We start from the raw sequence: 17,316 nt of genomic DNA, 5'->3' as shown, positions 1-17,316 counted from the left end.
GGCCGTACCAGTGGGCCAGCTGACTGACTGGAAGATTGTCAGTGTGGATGAAAAGGCCAACGGTGTGACAGAGTGGCTGACTGGCAGGTTTATATCAAAAAACATCGCTAGAGCTCTGGCATCGTCCACTCGGCACATGTGTCTACACTTGAAACACATCGACACACAGACCTTCCTTTTCTTCTTTTCCTCTGCCAGCTTCTTCTTCTCTGTGTTTATCAAGTGCTCCATCTGCCTGCAGTACCTGCCCTGCATGATGGAGGGTGTGTATATTATCCTGTGCAAGGTCCTGCTTACAATCAATTAATCACTTAGAATATTGTGGTTCATTTGGCTTGGTGTGTCTGTGTGTCTGTGTGTCTGTGTGTCTGTGTGTCTGTGTGTCTGTGTGTGGATGTACTGTTGTGATTGGGGCTGAGGAACGAGCGTGCCTTAGCATTAACAATGCTTAACCACTGAATGGTGGCCCTATGTCTGAACATACTCAAACACACACACACACTCATACTGTATATACAGTAAATCCTGAAATCTTATTTTCACTCTATAAAATAAATAAATAAATAGCTCAACTTTTCTTGCCTTTAATTTCCAGTTTGTTTTTACCCATACTTTTCCATCATTTGGACTTGTCCACATCGAAACTGACGTACCCTTTACTTTAAAATTGACACATGAAATTACAATGAACCTCAGAATGAGTAACCCATTATTAATTAAGAAATATTTTAAGTTTTTAACTAAGACAATTTATGTATTGATGAACATCTTAAACACTGTTATCTTACTAATCAGGGATCTCATTTATAAAACTGTGCGTAGGATCCTTACTAAAAGTGTATGTACGCCCAAAAGCCAAAAATGTCTTACGCCAAAAAACATTCAGATTTATAAAACCGTGCGTACACACATCTGTAAGCAATGTTCCCTTTATAAATCACAGATTACCCACAAGTGGGCGTACGGGAATCAGCCTCTTATCCCGCCCCGTACACACCCTTTTTAACCATAAATAGTCAATGTAAAGCACTTTATGAATGTTGATCAGTATGTTAATGACCCTGGCAGTTGTTCTTTCGTTAAGCTGACTGGCGGGGAAAAAGCTAAAAACTTCTCAGACATTCAGGAATTGCTGCAAATGTAATTATAATTTCGGCCTGTTCTCGCACAGTGTAGGGAACCCTACATTAGACTACCTATATTAATAATACCTTCCACAACGGCAGGCATTACGGTACTCTGGGACAGCTTCGATATACCAGAACTAGATTTAACAGAACTATATATTATATCCAAACAAGCCTTAGTGATAAAGGTGAAGATTATATATAATATCTATTAAAAAAAAGACGTAGCTGTCTGCCATTTCTCTCTGGAAACAGCCGGTGGCCCCCAGAGTGGCGAGGACCTGTATCTGGACCGGGATAGACCAGGATGGCACAGTTCCGGCGCATTGCCCCTCTCTACTAGACCCAATTCAGTACATAGATCCAAGAGCACAGGTTTAGGGAATCTAAATTGTAATCGTCATGGTCCCTGAAGTCTCTTTCTCTCCTGATTCTTCCATTGGGGGTTAGTCCTCCTGCAGGGCCAGCAGTGCCATCATGCAGCATTACGCACAGGGGTCACCGCAGTATTTATGTTTAAAACAATTTGTGATTGTAGACACCTTGTCAAAATCACAGCATCAACTAGTGGTATGTAATAGGCAAACACACTTTTCTTCATGCAGGTTTGGTCACGAACAGTATTAAAGTTCGGACCGAAAACGAGGACATTAAGTTTAAAGATCAAAAAAAAAAATATATATATATACACACAGTTTTCTTTTTCTTTTTTACTGTAGGTAAGCAAACTGAGGATTTTCATTCATTCTTATTTACCTCAAAACTTATATAATAAATAAATAAAAGAAAATAATGTAACTCTTTTCTTATAGCAAACATTGATTAGTGTAAAGTCACTTAAATTATTCAAACTGTAAAGATTAGAAGTTTGTAATTTGTGTATTGGTGTTTGATGCTAGTGTGTTCTGAGTGACAGTGTGTGTTGTCTCAGTGAGGACTGTTCATAGCGTTTGGCTGCACTGAGCCTGTTTTGAGACGTGTGTTGAGTTGTGTTGCTTGGAATGAGTTTTGCAGGTGATGTGAACTGTTTAGCTCAGGTGACTATTGGTAGTGCAGACTGCGGTTAGAGTTTTGCACGTGTGGCTTCAGTTGTCGTTTAGCAATCAAAAAAAAACTGTAAAAAATGAGCGTGAGGCATCAATACTTGAACATATTACGATTACTTGTTATTCCCACATGTACTTTCTGCAGTCTGACATCAGTTCACCACCTCACCATCTGCGTCGCCAGTTCCCATTGTCTCCAAAATGTGCGTACGCATGGGTCGGAGTTTGCGTGAAGGACCTCACATTCTGCCGTCAAGTTTATTTTTTTATAAATCACAACCTCTGCGTGGGAAGTGCTGTACGCACATTTTCAGCCCCGTTTTGTGCGTACACCACGTTTATAAATGAGACCCCTGCTCCTTTGAGTGTGCTAAAAAAGAAGTTCAGAAATGATGCTGTCGGTATGATTAAGCTTCTAAATATGTCTTACTGCCTCACAGTGTCACTCTCTGTTGTGTTCTCTCAATGTCAGTGAAACTATTCCAGCAGTCCCTAAACAGTCACTTTAACTTTGATGTGAAATGACACAAGCTAAATGTTTTCAAATGTCCCCACAGTTTTGCAATCACTGTCACACTGAAGTACTGTAAATCACACCATCAAATTATGAAAAAAAATAAGAAAAAATGGATAACAATGTGAAGTTGCATATTTTTTCTCCTTTTAAAAATGTGATATAAACAACTCAATGTTGCATTGTGTTTGTGTTTGCAGGTGGACAGCGACACCATTTGGAATGAGGTCCATTCATCCAGTGCAGCTCGTCTGGCCGTCGGCTCGGTGGTGGAGCTCGTCTTCAAAGTAGCAACGGGAGAACTGAAGGTTTGTTCGGATGCTTTGTTGAGTCAAATGAGCAGCAAAGTTGTTGTTGGCTTTATTTAGAGGGACTGGACTGACTAATGGATGACGTGCGTTTGTCATCTGTGTGGCCTTTATTCGTGGGTATTTCTGCGTTTTCATTTAATAACCTTTGAGTTGGAGCCAACACGAAACAAAGCTCAGATGGATCCCACCAAAATAAATCCAACTTTTAAGGGTTTGATTTTAGTCTACATAAGTGATTATGTAAGTGTTCATTTGAGAATATTGCAAATGGATTAATTAAACCTTGTTACACCCAACACTATGAGTACATCAGCTCACAGTGCTGTACTATCCAGCCACACCTCCAAACACCTCAAGAAAAGAGAAACCCCCTTCTAGAACCATCCATCCCAAAGTCTGGTTACCACCTCCCAGACAGACATCCCCACCCCCGTCACGCTTTGCCCAACACCCAGCCAGCCTTCCTGTGTCTGTGGCAATGGCTGCTTACTGTTTGAACCCAGCAGGGAGGCCCGGCGCACGGCCACTGCAAATGCCAACAGACCCCGCTAACAGGCCTGTTTTATTGGCATTACACCACAGCCACCTGCAGAGCAGCCGTCACACTTAGCGTTAGCTTAGCACCAATATACCACAGACTAATGACATTCCTCTGAGAGACAGTAGCACGCCACGTTTTTGACTATATGTGCTGGCATTCAGTACCTCTTGCATGTGGGCACAATTACTATAAAAACGAATGGTCTGTTCTATAGAACGTTGTGTGATTGCTAATATCAGAGCTTAATAGGAAAATAAAATGGACCACACATTCCAGGAGGAAAAACGCTGAACTTAACATAGACATGACGAATATGGACGTGCTTCAACTGGGGTTCAAGTTCACAGGCATTGACTTGCCCTCAGTACATATGGTCCTCCGTGGATCCTCCACAGCCAAAATGACCAAATTCCACCTGCACCAACAACTCTCTGAGCTCCACAGAACGCTATAACTCTACTCCACACACACACACACACACACACACACACACACACACACACACACACACGTCTGTCACTCACTCCATCTGTTGCTTTCTATTTCTCTCCCTGTGTCTATTTTAATCCATTGTTATTGTTTCCTCTGCGTGGAGAAACAATCCACCTTCCCCTCGTCTCTCATACACCTACGTACATATTGTATTATGCAGCCCGCTTTAACCGAGTGTCTTCAAACCAGCTGAGGCCGTTGTCTCTACAATAAACTCTCGGCTGGCTGCTAATCTACAGCAGCTGACTCAACATCATTAGTCCAGCTTGCCTCGCTCTACATCAGCCCGAACATCTATCTAATGTCCCCTCAAAGCAGTGGGAGCCCCCAAAACAGTTGCTGGGAGTCCCACAGGCCCCTGCCTTAACAAAGCTCCCCTTAACTGACCCGATGTAAGCATCTGTTTCTGTGTGTGGATATGCACACGCTTATGAATTTCTCTGCCTGTGAGAAGTTTGAAATATTGAACTAAGGCACGGTGACATTTTCTTTGAAGAATTATGGTGGTGAGAAGATTATGGTTTGGTATTGACGGACGCACAACGTAAGACCATGAGACTGAATTCATTTTGCTTTTGATTTGTGTTGTCATCCTCATCTGACCTCTCAGTCTCTCAAAGAGAAAGGACATGTATCATTAGATTGATTTTTGTTTCCCCTGACAGAATGGTTTTGCTGTAGTTCGACCTCCTGGACACCACGCTGAGGAGAGCACGCCTATGTAAGTAAATTGGAAAATTGAGCAAGAGAAAGATCAGTTCTAGCCTGAGTCACAGCAACTTTATCAGACATTTCTCCATAACTTCATTATTCTGGTAAATTCAGTTCCCTTCAGAACATACAATTCCCCGACATTTCCTACTCCCTCACTTCTGTTAAAAAGCTTTATTGGCCTTGTCCTTCTAGACAACTTGCATTCCATTTTGTAATATAGTATACGCAAATATTAAGGCTTCTATTTAATTTCGGCCCATCACACATTAAACGTTGTACCTTAATGTCAGATATACTTTAATGTCATGACTGTATTTAAGTATAATATTGCTCAAGCTTGTAAATATGATGATTTCAGGAAGTTAATAGCACTGTTTGTTACGGTCCACTTTCAGGGGCTTCTGTTATTTCAACTCAGTCGCCATAGCAGCCAAGCTGCTGCAGCAGAGACTCAATGTCAGTAAAATCCTCATCGTGGACTGGGTGAGTACCAAATACAGCTCAATGGTTTGCTTGCTACATAACCATCTATTTAGAGAATTCACACCTAAGTGCTGTTGTGGTGGCAGTTGAACATCTTATTTACATTGTGTGTTTTCATTAGGTTTTTTTTTTTTCCAGAAATGGGCAGGCAGGATATCTTGTAACATAGACCACACAGGAACCCAGAAATACATACAGTATATGTGCCCATTAGACCACTGGGTCCAAAACAGTCAGCAACCTGTATAGTGTACTTGTTATGAGAGGAAGAAAAGGGCTTAAAATATCAGCTATTTAGGTCAGACACTGTCTCTCTTTTGAAAAAAAAAAAAGGGACAAAGTAATTTTTAAGAAGGTATGACAAAGCCTCGGTCATGTCTAGGAGTCCCTGGCTGGTCATGGCCAATACAAAAAGCCTTTGAAGGGCTTTTTCATTTCCTCTCTGTCTGTCACAGGGGGACGTTCAGAGCAGCTAGCAAAGTCATTGTCATGCGACTCCAGCCAACAGGGACATTTTTAGGATCAGTGTATTAAAGCATTCTTGGGATATAGCCAATGAGGTCATTTAATTGATGTTGTCTTGCTGGCAAAAGTAAAGAACTTTTGAAGTTGAGTTTTATTGAATCCTGCTGACCATCCCTCTTCAACATCACAGCGGACTGCAGCTGAGGTACAGACTTGACTGTCTGGCTGTGTTGCAGTCTCTGAGTGTAGCATTCAGTTAGTCCTGGTGCAGGTGCAGGAGTTGGTTGTCCCGTCTCTGTGAAACTCATTCCAAATCATTTGATGTCCTTTGGTGACAGCTGCTGTTATGTCTCCAGTGTTAATCACTCATTTTCCTCACACCACACCCTGCTGTGTTTCGATGTTTCCAGGATGTTCACCATGGTAATGGCACCCAGCAGGCCTTCTACTCAGACCCCAGTATCCTCTACCTGTCACTGCATCGCTACGATGATGGCAACTTCTTCCCTGGCAGTGGAGCACCTGACGAGGTGGGAAGGAACACCAGTCTGTCTCTCTGCCTGCCCACCCACCTGTTGCACAAAGTAACCGTGTGTGTGTGTGTGTGTGTGTGTGTGTGTGTGTGTTTTTAGGTGGGCAGTGGAGCAGGTGAAGGCTTCAATGTGAACATGGCCTTTACTGGAGGACTGGAACCTCCCATGGGTGACGCAGACTACCTGGCTGCATTTAGGTAAGACACAATATCATCTGCAACTTTAGAGAGAGTTTGTGACTGAGTTGTCTTAGTATAGATTTAGTTATTTTGCAATCCTAAATATCTGCCCCGAAAGTGACTTGGAGGGAAGGCTCAGCAGTACATACTTTGACAAATGATCTATTGGGGGCTGTTGCGTAGGTAGGGAGCTGCAAGGCCTGATTTCTATTAGGTCCACTCTAGACTGGCACTGCTCCATCGGGACTTTGTAACGAAACAAATGAGCAGAGTTTTATCACCATCAAATAGCAGTATAATAGCTGTTCCCCTTCACCCACTCTCTCTCTGCCCCCTGCCTCAATAATGATCCAATTTGTTCTTGTTCCACCAAACAAACACACATACAGTGGGGGAAATAAGTATTTGACCCCTTGCTGATTTTGCAGGTTTGCCCATTTACAAAGAATGCAAAAATCTACAATTTTAATCATATGTACATTCTAACAGTGAAAGACAGAATCCCAAAGAAAATTCCAGAAAATCACATCATATGAATTTATTAAAATTGATAACCATCTGATGAGGAAAAACAAGTATTTGACCCCCTGGACAAACAGCATGTTAATATTTTGTAGAAAAGCCATTATTGGCCAGCACAGATGTCAAACGGTTTTTATAGTTGGTGACAAGGTTTGTGCACATTTCGGCAGGGATGTTGGCCCACTCCTCCCTGCAGACAGCCTCCAAATCATTCAGGTTCCGAGGTTGTCGCCTGGCAACTCGAATTTTAAGCTCCCTCCAAAGATTTTTAATCAGATTCAGGTCTGGAGACTGGCTAGGCCACTCCAGAACCTTGATGTGCTTCTTCTTCAGCCACTCTTTTGTTGCTTTGGCGGTGTGCTTAGGGTCGTTGTCGTGCTGAAACACCCATCCTCGACCCATCTTCAGCTCTCTCACTGAGGGAAGGAGATGTCGGTCCAGAATTCCACGATACATGGCCCCGTCCATCCTCCCCTCAATACGATGGAGTTGTCCCGTCCCCTTGGCTGAAAAGCACCCCCAAAGCATGATGTTGCCACCACCATGCTTGACGGTGGGGATGGTGTTCTTTGGGTTGTACTCTGTGTTCTTTCCCCTCCAAACACGACGAGTTGAGCTGAGGCCAAAAGTTCTATTTTGGTCTCATCTGACCACATCACCTTCTTCCAGGCCTCTTCTGAGTCGTCCAGGTGGTGAATGGCGAACTTCATGCGGGCCTGTACATGTTTCTTCTTGAGCAGGGGGACCTTGCGTGCACTGCAGGATTTCAATCCATGACGGCGTAGTGTGTTACCAACCGTTTCTTTTGTAACTGTGGTCCCAGCTGCCTTCAGTTGATTCATCAGTTCCCCCTTGTGGTTTTGGGATGATTCCTCACCGTTTGCATGATCAGGGACACCCCACGAGGCAAGATCTTGTGTGGAGGCCCAGACCGAGGGAGGTTGGCGGTGGTGTGGTGCTTCTTCCATTTCCTGATAACTGCACCGACAGTTGATCTTTTCTCTCCAAGTTGCTTTCCGATTCTCTTGTAGCCCATCCCAGCCTTGTGCAGATCAACAATCTTGTCCCTGATGTCCGTAGAAAGCTCTTTGGTCTTGCCCATGGTGGTGATGTTGGATGCTGGTTGTTTGGGTGTTGACAGGTGTCTTTTATACAGGTAACGAGGTGAGGCAGGTGTATTTGATGTAGATAATTGGTTCGGATTGGGTCTGTGTCTTAAAGAAAGACTAAGTGGCTTGTAGGAGCCAGAATACTTGCTGTTTGTCCAGGGGGTCAAATACTTGTTTTTCCTCATCAGATGGTTATCAATTTTAATAAATTCATATGATGTGATTTTCTGGAATTTTCTTTGGGATTCTGTCTTTCACTGTTAGAATGTACATATGATTACAATTGTAGATTTTTGCATTCTTTGTAAGTGGGCAAACCTGCAAAATCAGCAAGGGGTCAAATACTTATTTCCCCCACTGTACACACAAACACACAGTCACACATAAATAACACACACGCTTGAAAGGCCTACAAGCATACAGACATGGAGTTACCACTAACGTCTCACGTCCCATGCACACCTCTGGTTCAAACAGCTGGTAAGGGGCAGGTCTGGATTGGTTCCAGCCCTCTTTGAAGATGAACCCGTGTATGCGACCGTGTGTCCATCTGGCCCGAGCCAAGCACACTAAACGGACAGGCCAGTCTTCTCGCAGCTTTCCGCACGCAAGCACCCGGAAGCACACGGACCCCGTTAATGCAGCCCAGACCCCTCTGTGCTCTCACTCCCCCTCTCTTCACTTTTTATTGTTTCTTCCCCCTTCATCCTCCTCTCTCTACCCATGTGTGCAGACAAACCAATGACAACCACATAATATACATATATCATACTACAGACATTATGTATAGTCACTGGAGCCAGCAGCCAGTGCAGTATGCCTCACACACAAGTTGGTATATTATTTCTCTCCATCTGTATTGATACACAAAGCAGAGTATTATTCACACAAATGAAATACCATTGAACAGTAACACATAAAAAATAGCAACTGTGCACAGCATCTAATGAACAAGTTTACAGAACCTTCCATAATTAACAACCTCGGTTGAAGGGAGTGCAGCTCTTCAGAGTTATCCAAATGACTAGAAGAATTGCGGATACACTTCAGTATAGAAATGATTTAAAAACAACACATGGCCTACAGTACGCTGTACTATTACTTATAGCATGAAATGGCTAAAATCAATGACTTGTCTAGCTGTGATGGGCTGGAATTCTATGATTCCATGGTATTGTATGGCTAAAAGATTGAAAAATATGTATATGTAAATATGTATAGAAATTAACTGAAAATTAAGATGTCTTTTTTAATTTGAAATATTATTCAGTTGTCTACTACAACACTACAATAAATTGGTAAAAACATTGTCTTTTTTTTCCCACAGTACTTCGGTGTTGCAGATTTGCCTCATAAATTACAGTTTACACTTAACCGTTTATCATTAACTGGTATAAACTTGTTATTAATAAAACATTGATACTTAATATTTTTAAAGGAGTACTTCAGTCATTTAGTATTGCACTTCCATAAAGTTGGTTTACTCTCCAGAGACAGAATAAAAAAGCCCGGTCAAAATTGATGCAGCAGAGGCTGAGATATCCAGACTTTTAGTCCCCATGTGGATCACGCTACCAAAAACCTAGGATCCTGCAATAATTATTGTAATGCAACTCAATAGCATCTTTCATTAGACACTTACTGCCTCCTAAATGTCCTCTTCTTTCAAACACCACACCTCCCAGTTTATAATGCACTAAATGCAGGCTTTTGGTTAAAAGGTTTAGGTCTTAAGCCCAAGATGAGATAACGCTGATGACATCGTCAGGGTTATTTTTTTTTCAAACTTTGGAGAATCAGAGCCACGGAAAACATTACACAACTGTTTTCACAGGCTGTGTAGTACTCATTGTGAGGACTACACTGAATGTCATATACAAAATAGGTGGAGTGACCCTTAAACTCTTATAAGGGCATTGTTGGAGATGCTCCATCTGTATTTGAGCCGATCAATGCATCTTTAAGTAAGTCAGTACCGCACTGTGCTTTAGTTAAACCATGCCACTCTCTTAACACTAAACTACTTTGTTACACAGTAGTTTTGATATCGGTGTTTGTTCGGGGGTGCATCCACCCACATGAGTAAACATGCATGTGGAGAGAGGCTTGTACTGTGTTTGTGTGTTCTGTTTATGTAATTGTAGGTTATTAAATCAGAATTATGAAGGAGGTCCAAAGATATAAGTAAAAGAGAGTTTGGGTGTGTATCACCTCAGACCCTGGCGCCATTAATCCCCTGAGGCTGTAGCGGTATTGGACAATTCATAGGCCCCACAGGACAGCAGCAAAACTGTCTCACACAAAAGTCAGCTCATAGATCTAACACACACACACAGACAGACACACACACACAACATTACACTGTTACAGATACTGCATGTGTTTATACAAATGCACATGCTGCCCACAAGCTCATAGAAATGCAGAAGGCCCTGGCTTAAACGTACATTAAGGTGCATGAATATGCACAAAAACACAGAGAAAACAGATGCACAAATGCTCACACATGCAGCTTTTACATCAATGTGCTTACACGTTTACAACCACATGCAGACGGACACACATGCATGGACACCTGATAGACACAGAGCCTCTCTTTCTCTCTCTCTTTCAATCTCATTGTTTATCTGTGTGTTGTGGTCCTCTCCTTCCTCCCTCTTTGTCTTCGGGAGGGGATGCGTGCCTTGCAGCCGGCACCTTCCCATTCCTCCGCTGGCCTGTGCCACGTTGCATTTGCAGGGGATCAAGTCTGAGCCTCCAGAAAGCACAGAGAAAAAAGATAAGAAAATTGGCCCTAATGAAAACCAGAAGCACCGTCTTTCTCTCTCTCTCTCTCTCTCTCTCTCTCCCTCTCCTCATCCTCCTCTCACTCCCTCTTCTGCCATGAACTTGGAAAGAAGAGAGAGGAGGAGAATTAAACTTAATTCAAACCAGCTCTCCGCAGCGCCAGATGACACGGCTTTGAAGTGTAAGTGTGCGTGTGTGAGTTTTTCGCTCTCTTATTCTCTCTCTCCTCTCTCGCGCTCTCTCTCTTTTTTTTTTTTTTTATGAACGGAGGGGGAAAGCCTTGAAGCTCTGCAGTTTAACCTTTTGTTGACTGGTTTGGTGAGCACTGCTCCCTCTAAGGGACATAGTCTACATTCCTCACCTGGCCCTTTACTGAGTGGGTGAGGTTGAATCTCTCCAATGTTAACAACTCATGGTTTGGATGCTTTCTGTCCCTATAATGCTTTACAGTCATTGAAACTAAAGGAATTAGCTGGTAATGATAATTATCTTTGGTAAATACTGGCAGTTTGACTAAAAAACTTGCTCTCTCACCTTTGCATAACAGAAACTCAACCTCAGATGAGTTTACACTATTTTTATAACATACAGTACCAGTCAAAGGTTTGGACAGACTTGTGTGGAACTTCTGACTAGTACTGTATTTTTGGCAGAAACAGAATTAGATAACTAGTTTATTCCAATGTCTATGAACAGTTGAAACCTAAGGATTTGATAAATAAAAACATGTTTAGAAATACTAAATGTCTTATCTCCAGCTTGTGGTCCACCACCAAGGCCACATTTCAGCCCTTTGCCCTCCATGTTAGAAACCTGGGATACATTGGATTAGAAGGCATAATCACGATGTGGAAAAGGATAAATTAAGGACTACCGTAATTGCACAAAGATTAGGAGTCTCTAGAGAGGAGAGGAAGTTTTCCTTGGCTCAAAAAATTACCACTACGTCAAGACCTACTGCTGTATTAACCTGTGTGAGCACATTTGTGTGCACTTGAAAACATATTGGATGACAGTTGCCAAAACCTGAATGCACTCATGAGGATCAGAAGAGTAGTAATAAGTCGGAGCAGAGCAAATGGAAAAAGCCCCATTGTGAGGTTTAGCTTGGTGAAGTTAGTAGTCTATAAAATACAGTCGATGTCAACAGTGTTTGATGTGCAAAGGGAGATATGTTGTGTGTGTGCACAGAGGCAGTGATGGTGGCAGTAAGAATGACATGTCATGTGTCTGTGTTTGTCACAGATTCTAGTTAGATTCTTATCTTGATTGTTGTCATCATAATCAGTGTATAATTTGGAAGTACTTTGGCAAGGGTTTTTAAAGTCTGAGAAAATAACCCTGGTGATGTCAGGCTTGACCCCTGCTGCATTGATTTTGACCACTCTTTTTTTTTTTTTTTTTTAATCTGTCTCACGGGTCCCCCAATTTTGTGAATGGCAGAACTCAATTGCTGGAGTTTATTGGCCAAACAACATTCTCTCACACTCTCTCACGCGTGCAAACACAGACCCAACAATCCTCAGCTGATACTTTGACACATGCACCGGTTGCTAGGTAAACCAAACAATTCGTAAACAAAAGGTTACAATACATGCTTACCCAACTAATTCCACTCACAGTGAGATCTATCTGTGAGAGAGCCAGCAGTGGTTTACATATACGTCTTCACTCAGGATGCCCCGTAGCTTACAGCTCAGTCGTAAACTCTTCCCTCCCATAATTAACAGAGAGGCTTTTTCATCTCCACATACAACGCCTCTGATTCACACACAGTTAGTCTTTGCTAAAACCGCTGGTTTCCCTTTATGCCAGTCTGCTAATTGATTACTGTGGGTTTTTATTTCCTTAAATAAGGAAATTATTCAAGGGGGTTGGGGATGGAACTGATGACACCAGCACTTTTCATCATCGTGACCAGAACTCTTTCTGGTTTCCCCCTGCGCTGCTGTGTGTCAGCCCACGTGCGCGCCTGTGGCCAGCTCTCTTTAGTGTGGGGTCTTTTACGGCCCAAATGTTATTGAGCCAAGGCTGTGTGTGTATGTGAGTTCTTGAGTTGGCTGAGACAGAGGTTGAAAACCTGTGACACATGCGATAAAATCTTAAACTGGAGCTGAAAAATATTAACTTGCCTAAGTTCATTTCACATAATTGTCTAGTTTGTGTTGTTGACTTTGGTCTGATTAAAAGCTGATGAACTGTTGGTACAACAGAACTGGTACAACAAATCATGTTACCTTTTTTTTTTATTTTAAATGTGCACTTGCCATAATGCTGACATAATTTTCATCCACTTTTCATTCATGTCCTTACTCACTCAGTCTTGGTTTATGTTTTCTTTCTAGACTCCTCCCCCAGTGGTTTAAGGCCTGGCCCTCTTTCATTTTCTTGCTCTCTGTATCTTTCTTTTTTTTTTTTCTCCTTCCTATTCCTATACCTTCTTTACGTGCCGTTTTCCTCTGAAAACACACGCTAACATACAGTAACGCATGCACTCTGTGTATTCTTTCTGTCTGGTACTACCAAAAAGCTTCTAATACTACCTACCCCCTCTCCCTCACACAGCTGTGTGTACGTATGGGTGTTGTGTTGTGGTGGCGGGGTGTGGTGTACGCAGTTGAGGGTTATAATTTAGTGGTGAACAAGAGCTGGAAAAACCGGTGGCCTCCAAAGTTCAGGGCACGCTGCTCACCCACAGCCTGCAAACCAGCACCGTGTTCCTGAGAGTACAGAGGACCTACGGCGGAACCCTGTGGTACTCCGTCACTCGCAGACCTCACAAAAACACTACTCGCCCAAATATCCTAGACCCCCAGAACATTCTTGTGTAGACTCTAAACAAATCTGAAAGAACCACATATAACTATTTATGAACTTAGTGAGACATCCTTAATCATACTAAACCAGATTACTATGACACGTCATACTTTCATACAAAGTCGAATAAACCTCGCGGGAAGCCCTAGTTCAGTGATCAGACATTTATAATAATTCATAATTTACAGATACCCTTAGCAGATACAGAAAAAACTTTCTTAGTTATTTCATTAACTGTTTAATTGTTTTTTCTTTAAGCAATGTTTAAATTACCTGGATTATAAATGGATTAATTTTTTTAATTAACAAATGAAGCTGATAAATTCAAACTAGTCTAATCTTATGTGTTCTCTAATCTTATCTTTCTGTGCAAAACACACATACTGTTTGGTGTTTTTTTTTTCTAACAGGGTCACTATATAAACCGGACTGGATTTTCCAGCCACAACCTGCAGTGAATCATTACACAGTACCCCACTGATGATTGGATTTATGGGCATTACACATTACACACAAGCACTCCCTCCCTACCAGCTGTGTGTAAGAGGAAGGTTGAACACAAACAGCCCTTGTTGACCACACCCATCCAGTGTTAGAATTATCCTGCATACTTAACACACATACACACACATGCAATTACATGTGTCCTTCTGTTTTTCCTTTTTATATAAGGATGTTGTAGTGTATCACTGCCTCTAAAATTCCTAAACTTTCCACTTCAGAAAGTGTATTCTGTAATTTTCTCTGCCACACACATACAGTACATACAAACTCATTAGGTGGATGTTTGCTTTGATAACCATGAAAGGGAAAGAAAAGTCATAAAATAATTTAAAAATACAGCAACTGATATACAGCTATAATGACATGTAGCATATCCGGCTAGTTACACCAAATACCACAATCATCATCAGAAGGACAGTAAGCATACTAAAGGCATATCTCCATGTACATATTTTAATAGTAGAGCCACTATCTATTTAGCTTGCCTGCAGCAAGTCAGTCATTCTTCTTATTTCACAATTTTCTGATTATTTGGCCAAAAAGAAGAAATGGTGTTAAATATTTTATGGTAAGGTGTAGCCTTATCAGAATAGGGGGCTATGGTTGAAAGTTTACATATACAGTTGCCCTCAGTGCTCAACTTATTTTATCTCTTGATTTTCTCTATATGTTTAGCTTTGAACTTCACATCCTTTGACACTGTTGCATGTAATGGAAATATGGTAGAAATACAATTGTATAACTGTTTATATTCACACAATTGGTATCTTGAAATCATGAAAACTTGGCTCATCAGGCACTGTGATTTTGATTGTACATTTGAGCGAGTTGAGTATTGGCTTCTTATCTCGGAATATATTATATTTCATTTATGTTGGAGCAGTTTATGTTTGGTTGTAGCCCAGTTATCCTGTCATTCAACCAGATGTCAGTCTTGCAGCTGCAAACGTATCTGTTAATAAAATGCAGCATGACTTTTTGATAGGCCTTCTTCAAAAAGAGCAAGTTGGGAAGGAGACTGCCCCTCAAGCCAGCAGGATAAGATTTAACCCCACTTATCACCAAGCTTTCAATGCCGTTAGTGTTTTTGAGACAGTAAATCTCTGCTGTCTGGCCTTCCTGCAGGAGGGCAGCCAACGAAAACCCAAATGCATGCATGCACTTGTTTTCAAACAAAGTGTTCTATATACAGTAAAGCCACAATTCCTGGTTAGAGATACAAGGCTTATACAACATCCCTTATACAGTCTCCACCATAAATACATTATTTTGTTGTGACGTTGTTTTTTTCCTAGGACGGTGGTTATGCCTATTGCCAACGAGTTTGCCCCAGACGTGGTTCTGGTATCTTCAGGCTTTGATGTGGTCGACGGACATGCTCCACCCCTGGGAGGATACAAACTGACAGCCAAATGTAAGTGCTGACCACAGTTACCCAGTTATTCATTCTCTGTTTTCTAAGCCATAGATAAACTTTCTCTAGGAACTTTTAATGATGCATTCACATTTTAACGCATGCCCTCCACAGTCTCACTCATGTCGTTCATATTCCCTGCCCTTACAATGCAACACAATATAGCAGGAAAGACTGACAGACGCACACACAGGTAAACACACGCCTTCGTGTTTATTTTGTGCCTCTGACTTGCGTATTCAGGTCAAGACCTTGGCATGCCAGCAAAGAGCTTTTCTAAAACCATCCTGCAGATCTCAAATAAGAGCAGGGGTCTTGGTTGTTAAGGGGGTGACATGGGTGGTTAGAGAGGATTGCAAGAAGAGGGGATATGGGTAGAATTTAGGGGAGAAGAAAGTTTGGCTGAATGCATTATGTTAAAACTCCCCTCCTCCTGAGCGAGAGAAAAAGATCAAAGACTGTGTCCGAGCCTAAACGCAAAGCCGCATTTATTAAAATTAAACCTGGCTCATATTATGGCTTGTTTTTTGGCCCCTAGTAAATCCACAGTGCACTCTCTTCCTCTCTCTGATACAGTCACCCCTTTTCTCATCCATGCTCAAAACCCCCTTTTTGTCTCTTATTTTCTTTGCTCAATATCCAAAAAGGAAGTTAGAGCTTGAACAGCAGTGCTCCCCAGTCTCATTCTTTTTCTCCTGCTCTCTCTCTTACCCTCTCTTTCTCTGCCCTCTCTTTGCTGTCATTTCCTGTGTGTCCAGGCTTTGGCTACCTGACCAGGCAGCTGATGGGTCTGGCAGGCGGTCGGTTGGTGCTTGCCCTGGAGGGGGGTCATGACCTCACAGCTATATGTGATGCCTCGGAAGCCTGCGTCTCTGCTCTGCTTGGCAATGAGGTAAGATGAGAGCCAAGAGGAGGAGGGATACATTACTATCAAAATAACCTTGAGCAAGGCACTAAGACTCAACTAATACATTTTGGAATTGTGGACTAAATCTATGGCTGGTGTGATATTAAATAGGGACTGAGGTTTACCATAGGAGCTACAACACACACCCCATATAGAAAGTGTGAACTGGTTAGTCCCTGCTGCATAAATTGCCATCACTGTAATGTTGGATTTTTCCCTGAGACTGTATATTCTATTTATTGTAGGTTTATATTCATGCCAGCAATATGGTATACATAACAGCAATGCTAATTTAGAAGTATGTTCTAATAAATGCCTTAATGAGCTTTATTAACTGCCACATTAGTTTAGTTTTTACTTTTAATTGCGTTGAAATGAACAAGCCGATGAAGAGCATCTGGATTATTTGTGTTATCAGCATGACATTTTCAGATTGCAGTTGGACTCGAGTTGCTTCAAATTTTTTATTGCTGGCTACATTTCTGGAAGCAAGTAAAATGCCTGAGTTTTGGAAGTCAACATGCTACAAATAAGTGAGCTTGAAATTCTAATAACTCATTTTTCAGATTCCTTCTTAAACTAGAAAACTCCACCTCTGGACTTGGATATTTACTTCTCAGGCACAAGTGTTTGTGAACAAACACTTGGGCAAGGATGGCAACAAGACTGACTTTAATGCCAAACACAATAAAGGTGCAGGATATTAATTTGATGGCCCTGTTACATCGTTATATTAAGTAAAAGATACAGGACGAGCTTGCTTGAAGTGGAAATCTCTGAATACAGTACTCTTTTATCTGGGCCAAAACCATCTTCTCTCCATGTTCTCCTACACTCTGTCTACCACTCAG

General features: G+C 41.8%; 1 protein-coding gene across 4 annotated transcripts in view; it reads left to right on the top strand.

The window, feature by feature from the left end:
- The window catches only part of hdac4 (histone deacetylase 4), a 140,469-nt gene that overhangs the window by 108,332 nt on the left and 14,821 nt on the right, over positions 1-17,316 (top strand). For all 4 annotated transcript variants that reach the window (XR_003693720.1, XM_028591193.1, XM_028591192.1 and 1 more), the window contains 7 exons: positions 2,888-2,995; positions 4,697-4,752; positions 5,141-5,228; positions 6,104-6,223; positions 6,326-6,423; positions 15,440-15,558; positions 16,317-16,450. Coding sequence is in view for 3 of the 4 variants with exons in the window: in XM_028591193.1 (XP_028446994.1) it covers positions 2,888-2,995; positions 4,697-4,752; positions 5,141-5,228; positions 6,104-6,223; positions 6,326-6,423; positions 15,440-15,558; positions 16,317-16,450 (723 nt within the window). In the remaining variant the exon portion in view is untranslated. The remainder of the gene's footprint in view (positions 1-2,887; positions 2,996-4,696; positions 4,753-5,140; positions 5,229-6,103; positions 6,224-6,325; positions 6,424-15,439; positions 15,559-16,316; positions 16,451-17,316) is intronic.

This window comes from Perca flavescens, chromosome 11, assembly GCF_004354835.1.
Source record: "Perca flavescens isolate YP-PL-M2 chromosome 11, PFLA_1.0, whole genome shotgun sequence".
Lineage (NCBI taxonomy): Eukaryota > Metazoa > Chordata > Actinopteri > Perciformes > Percidae > Perca > Perca flavescens.
This window is presented reverse-complemented; position numbering and strand designations above follow the sequence as displayed.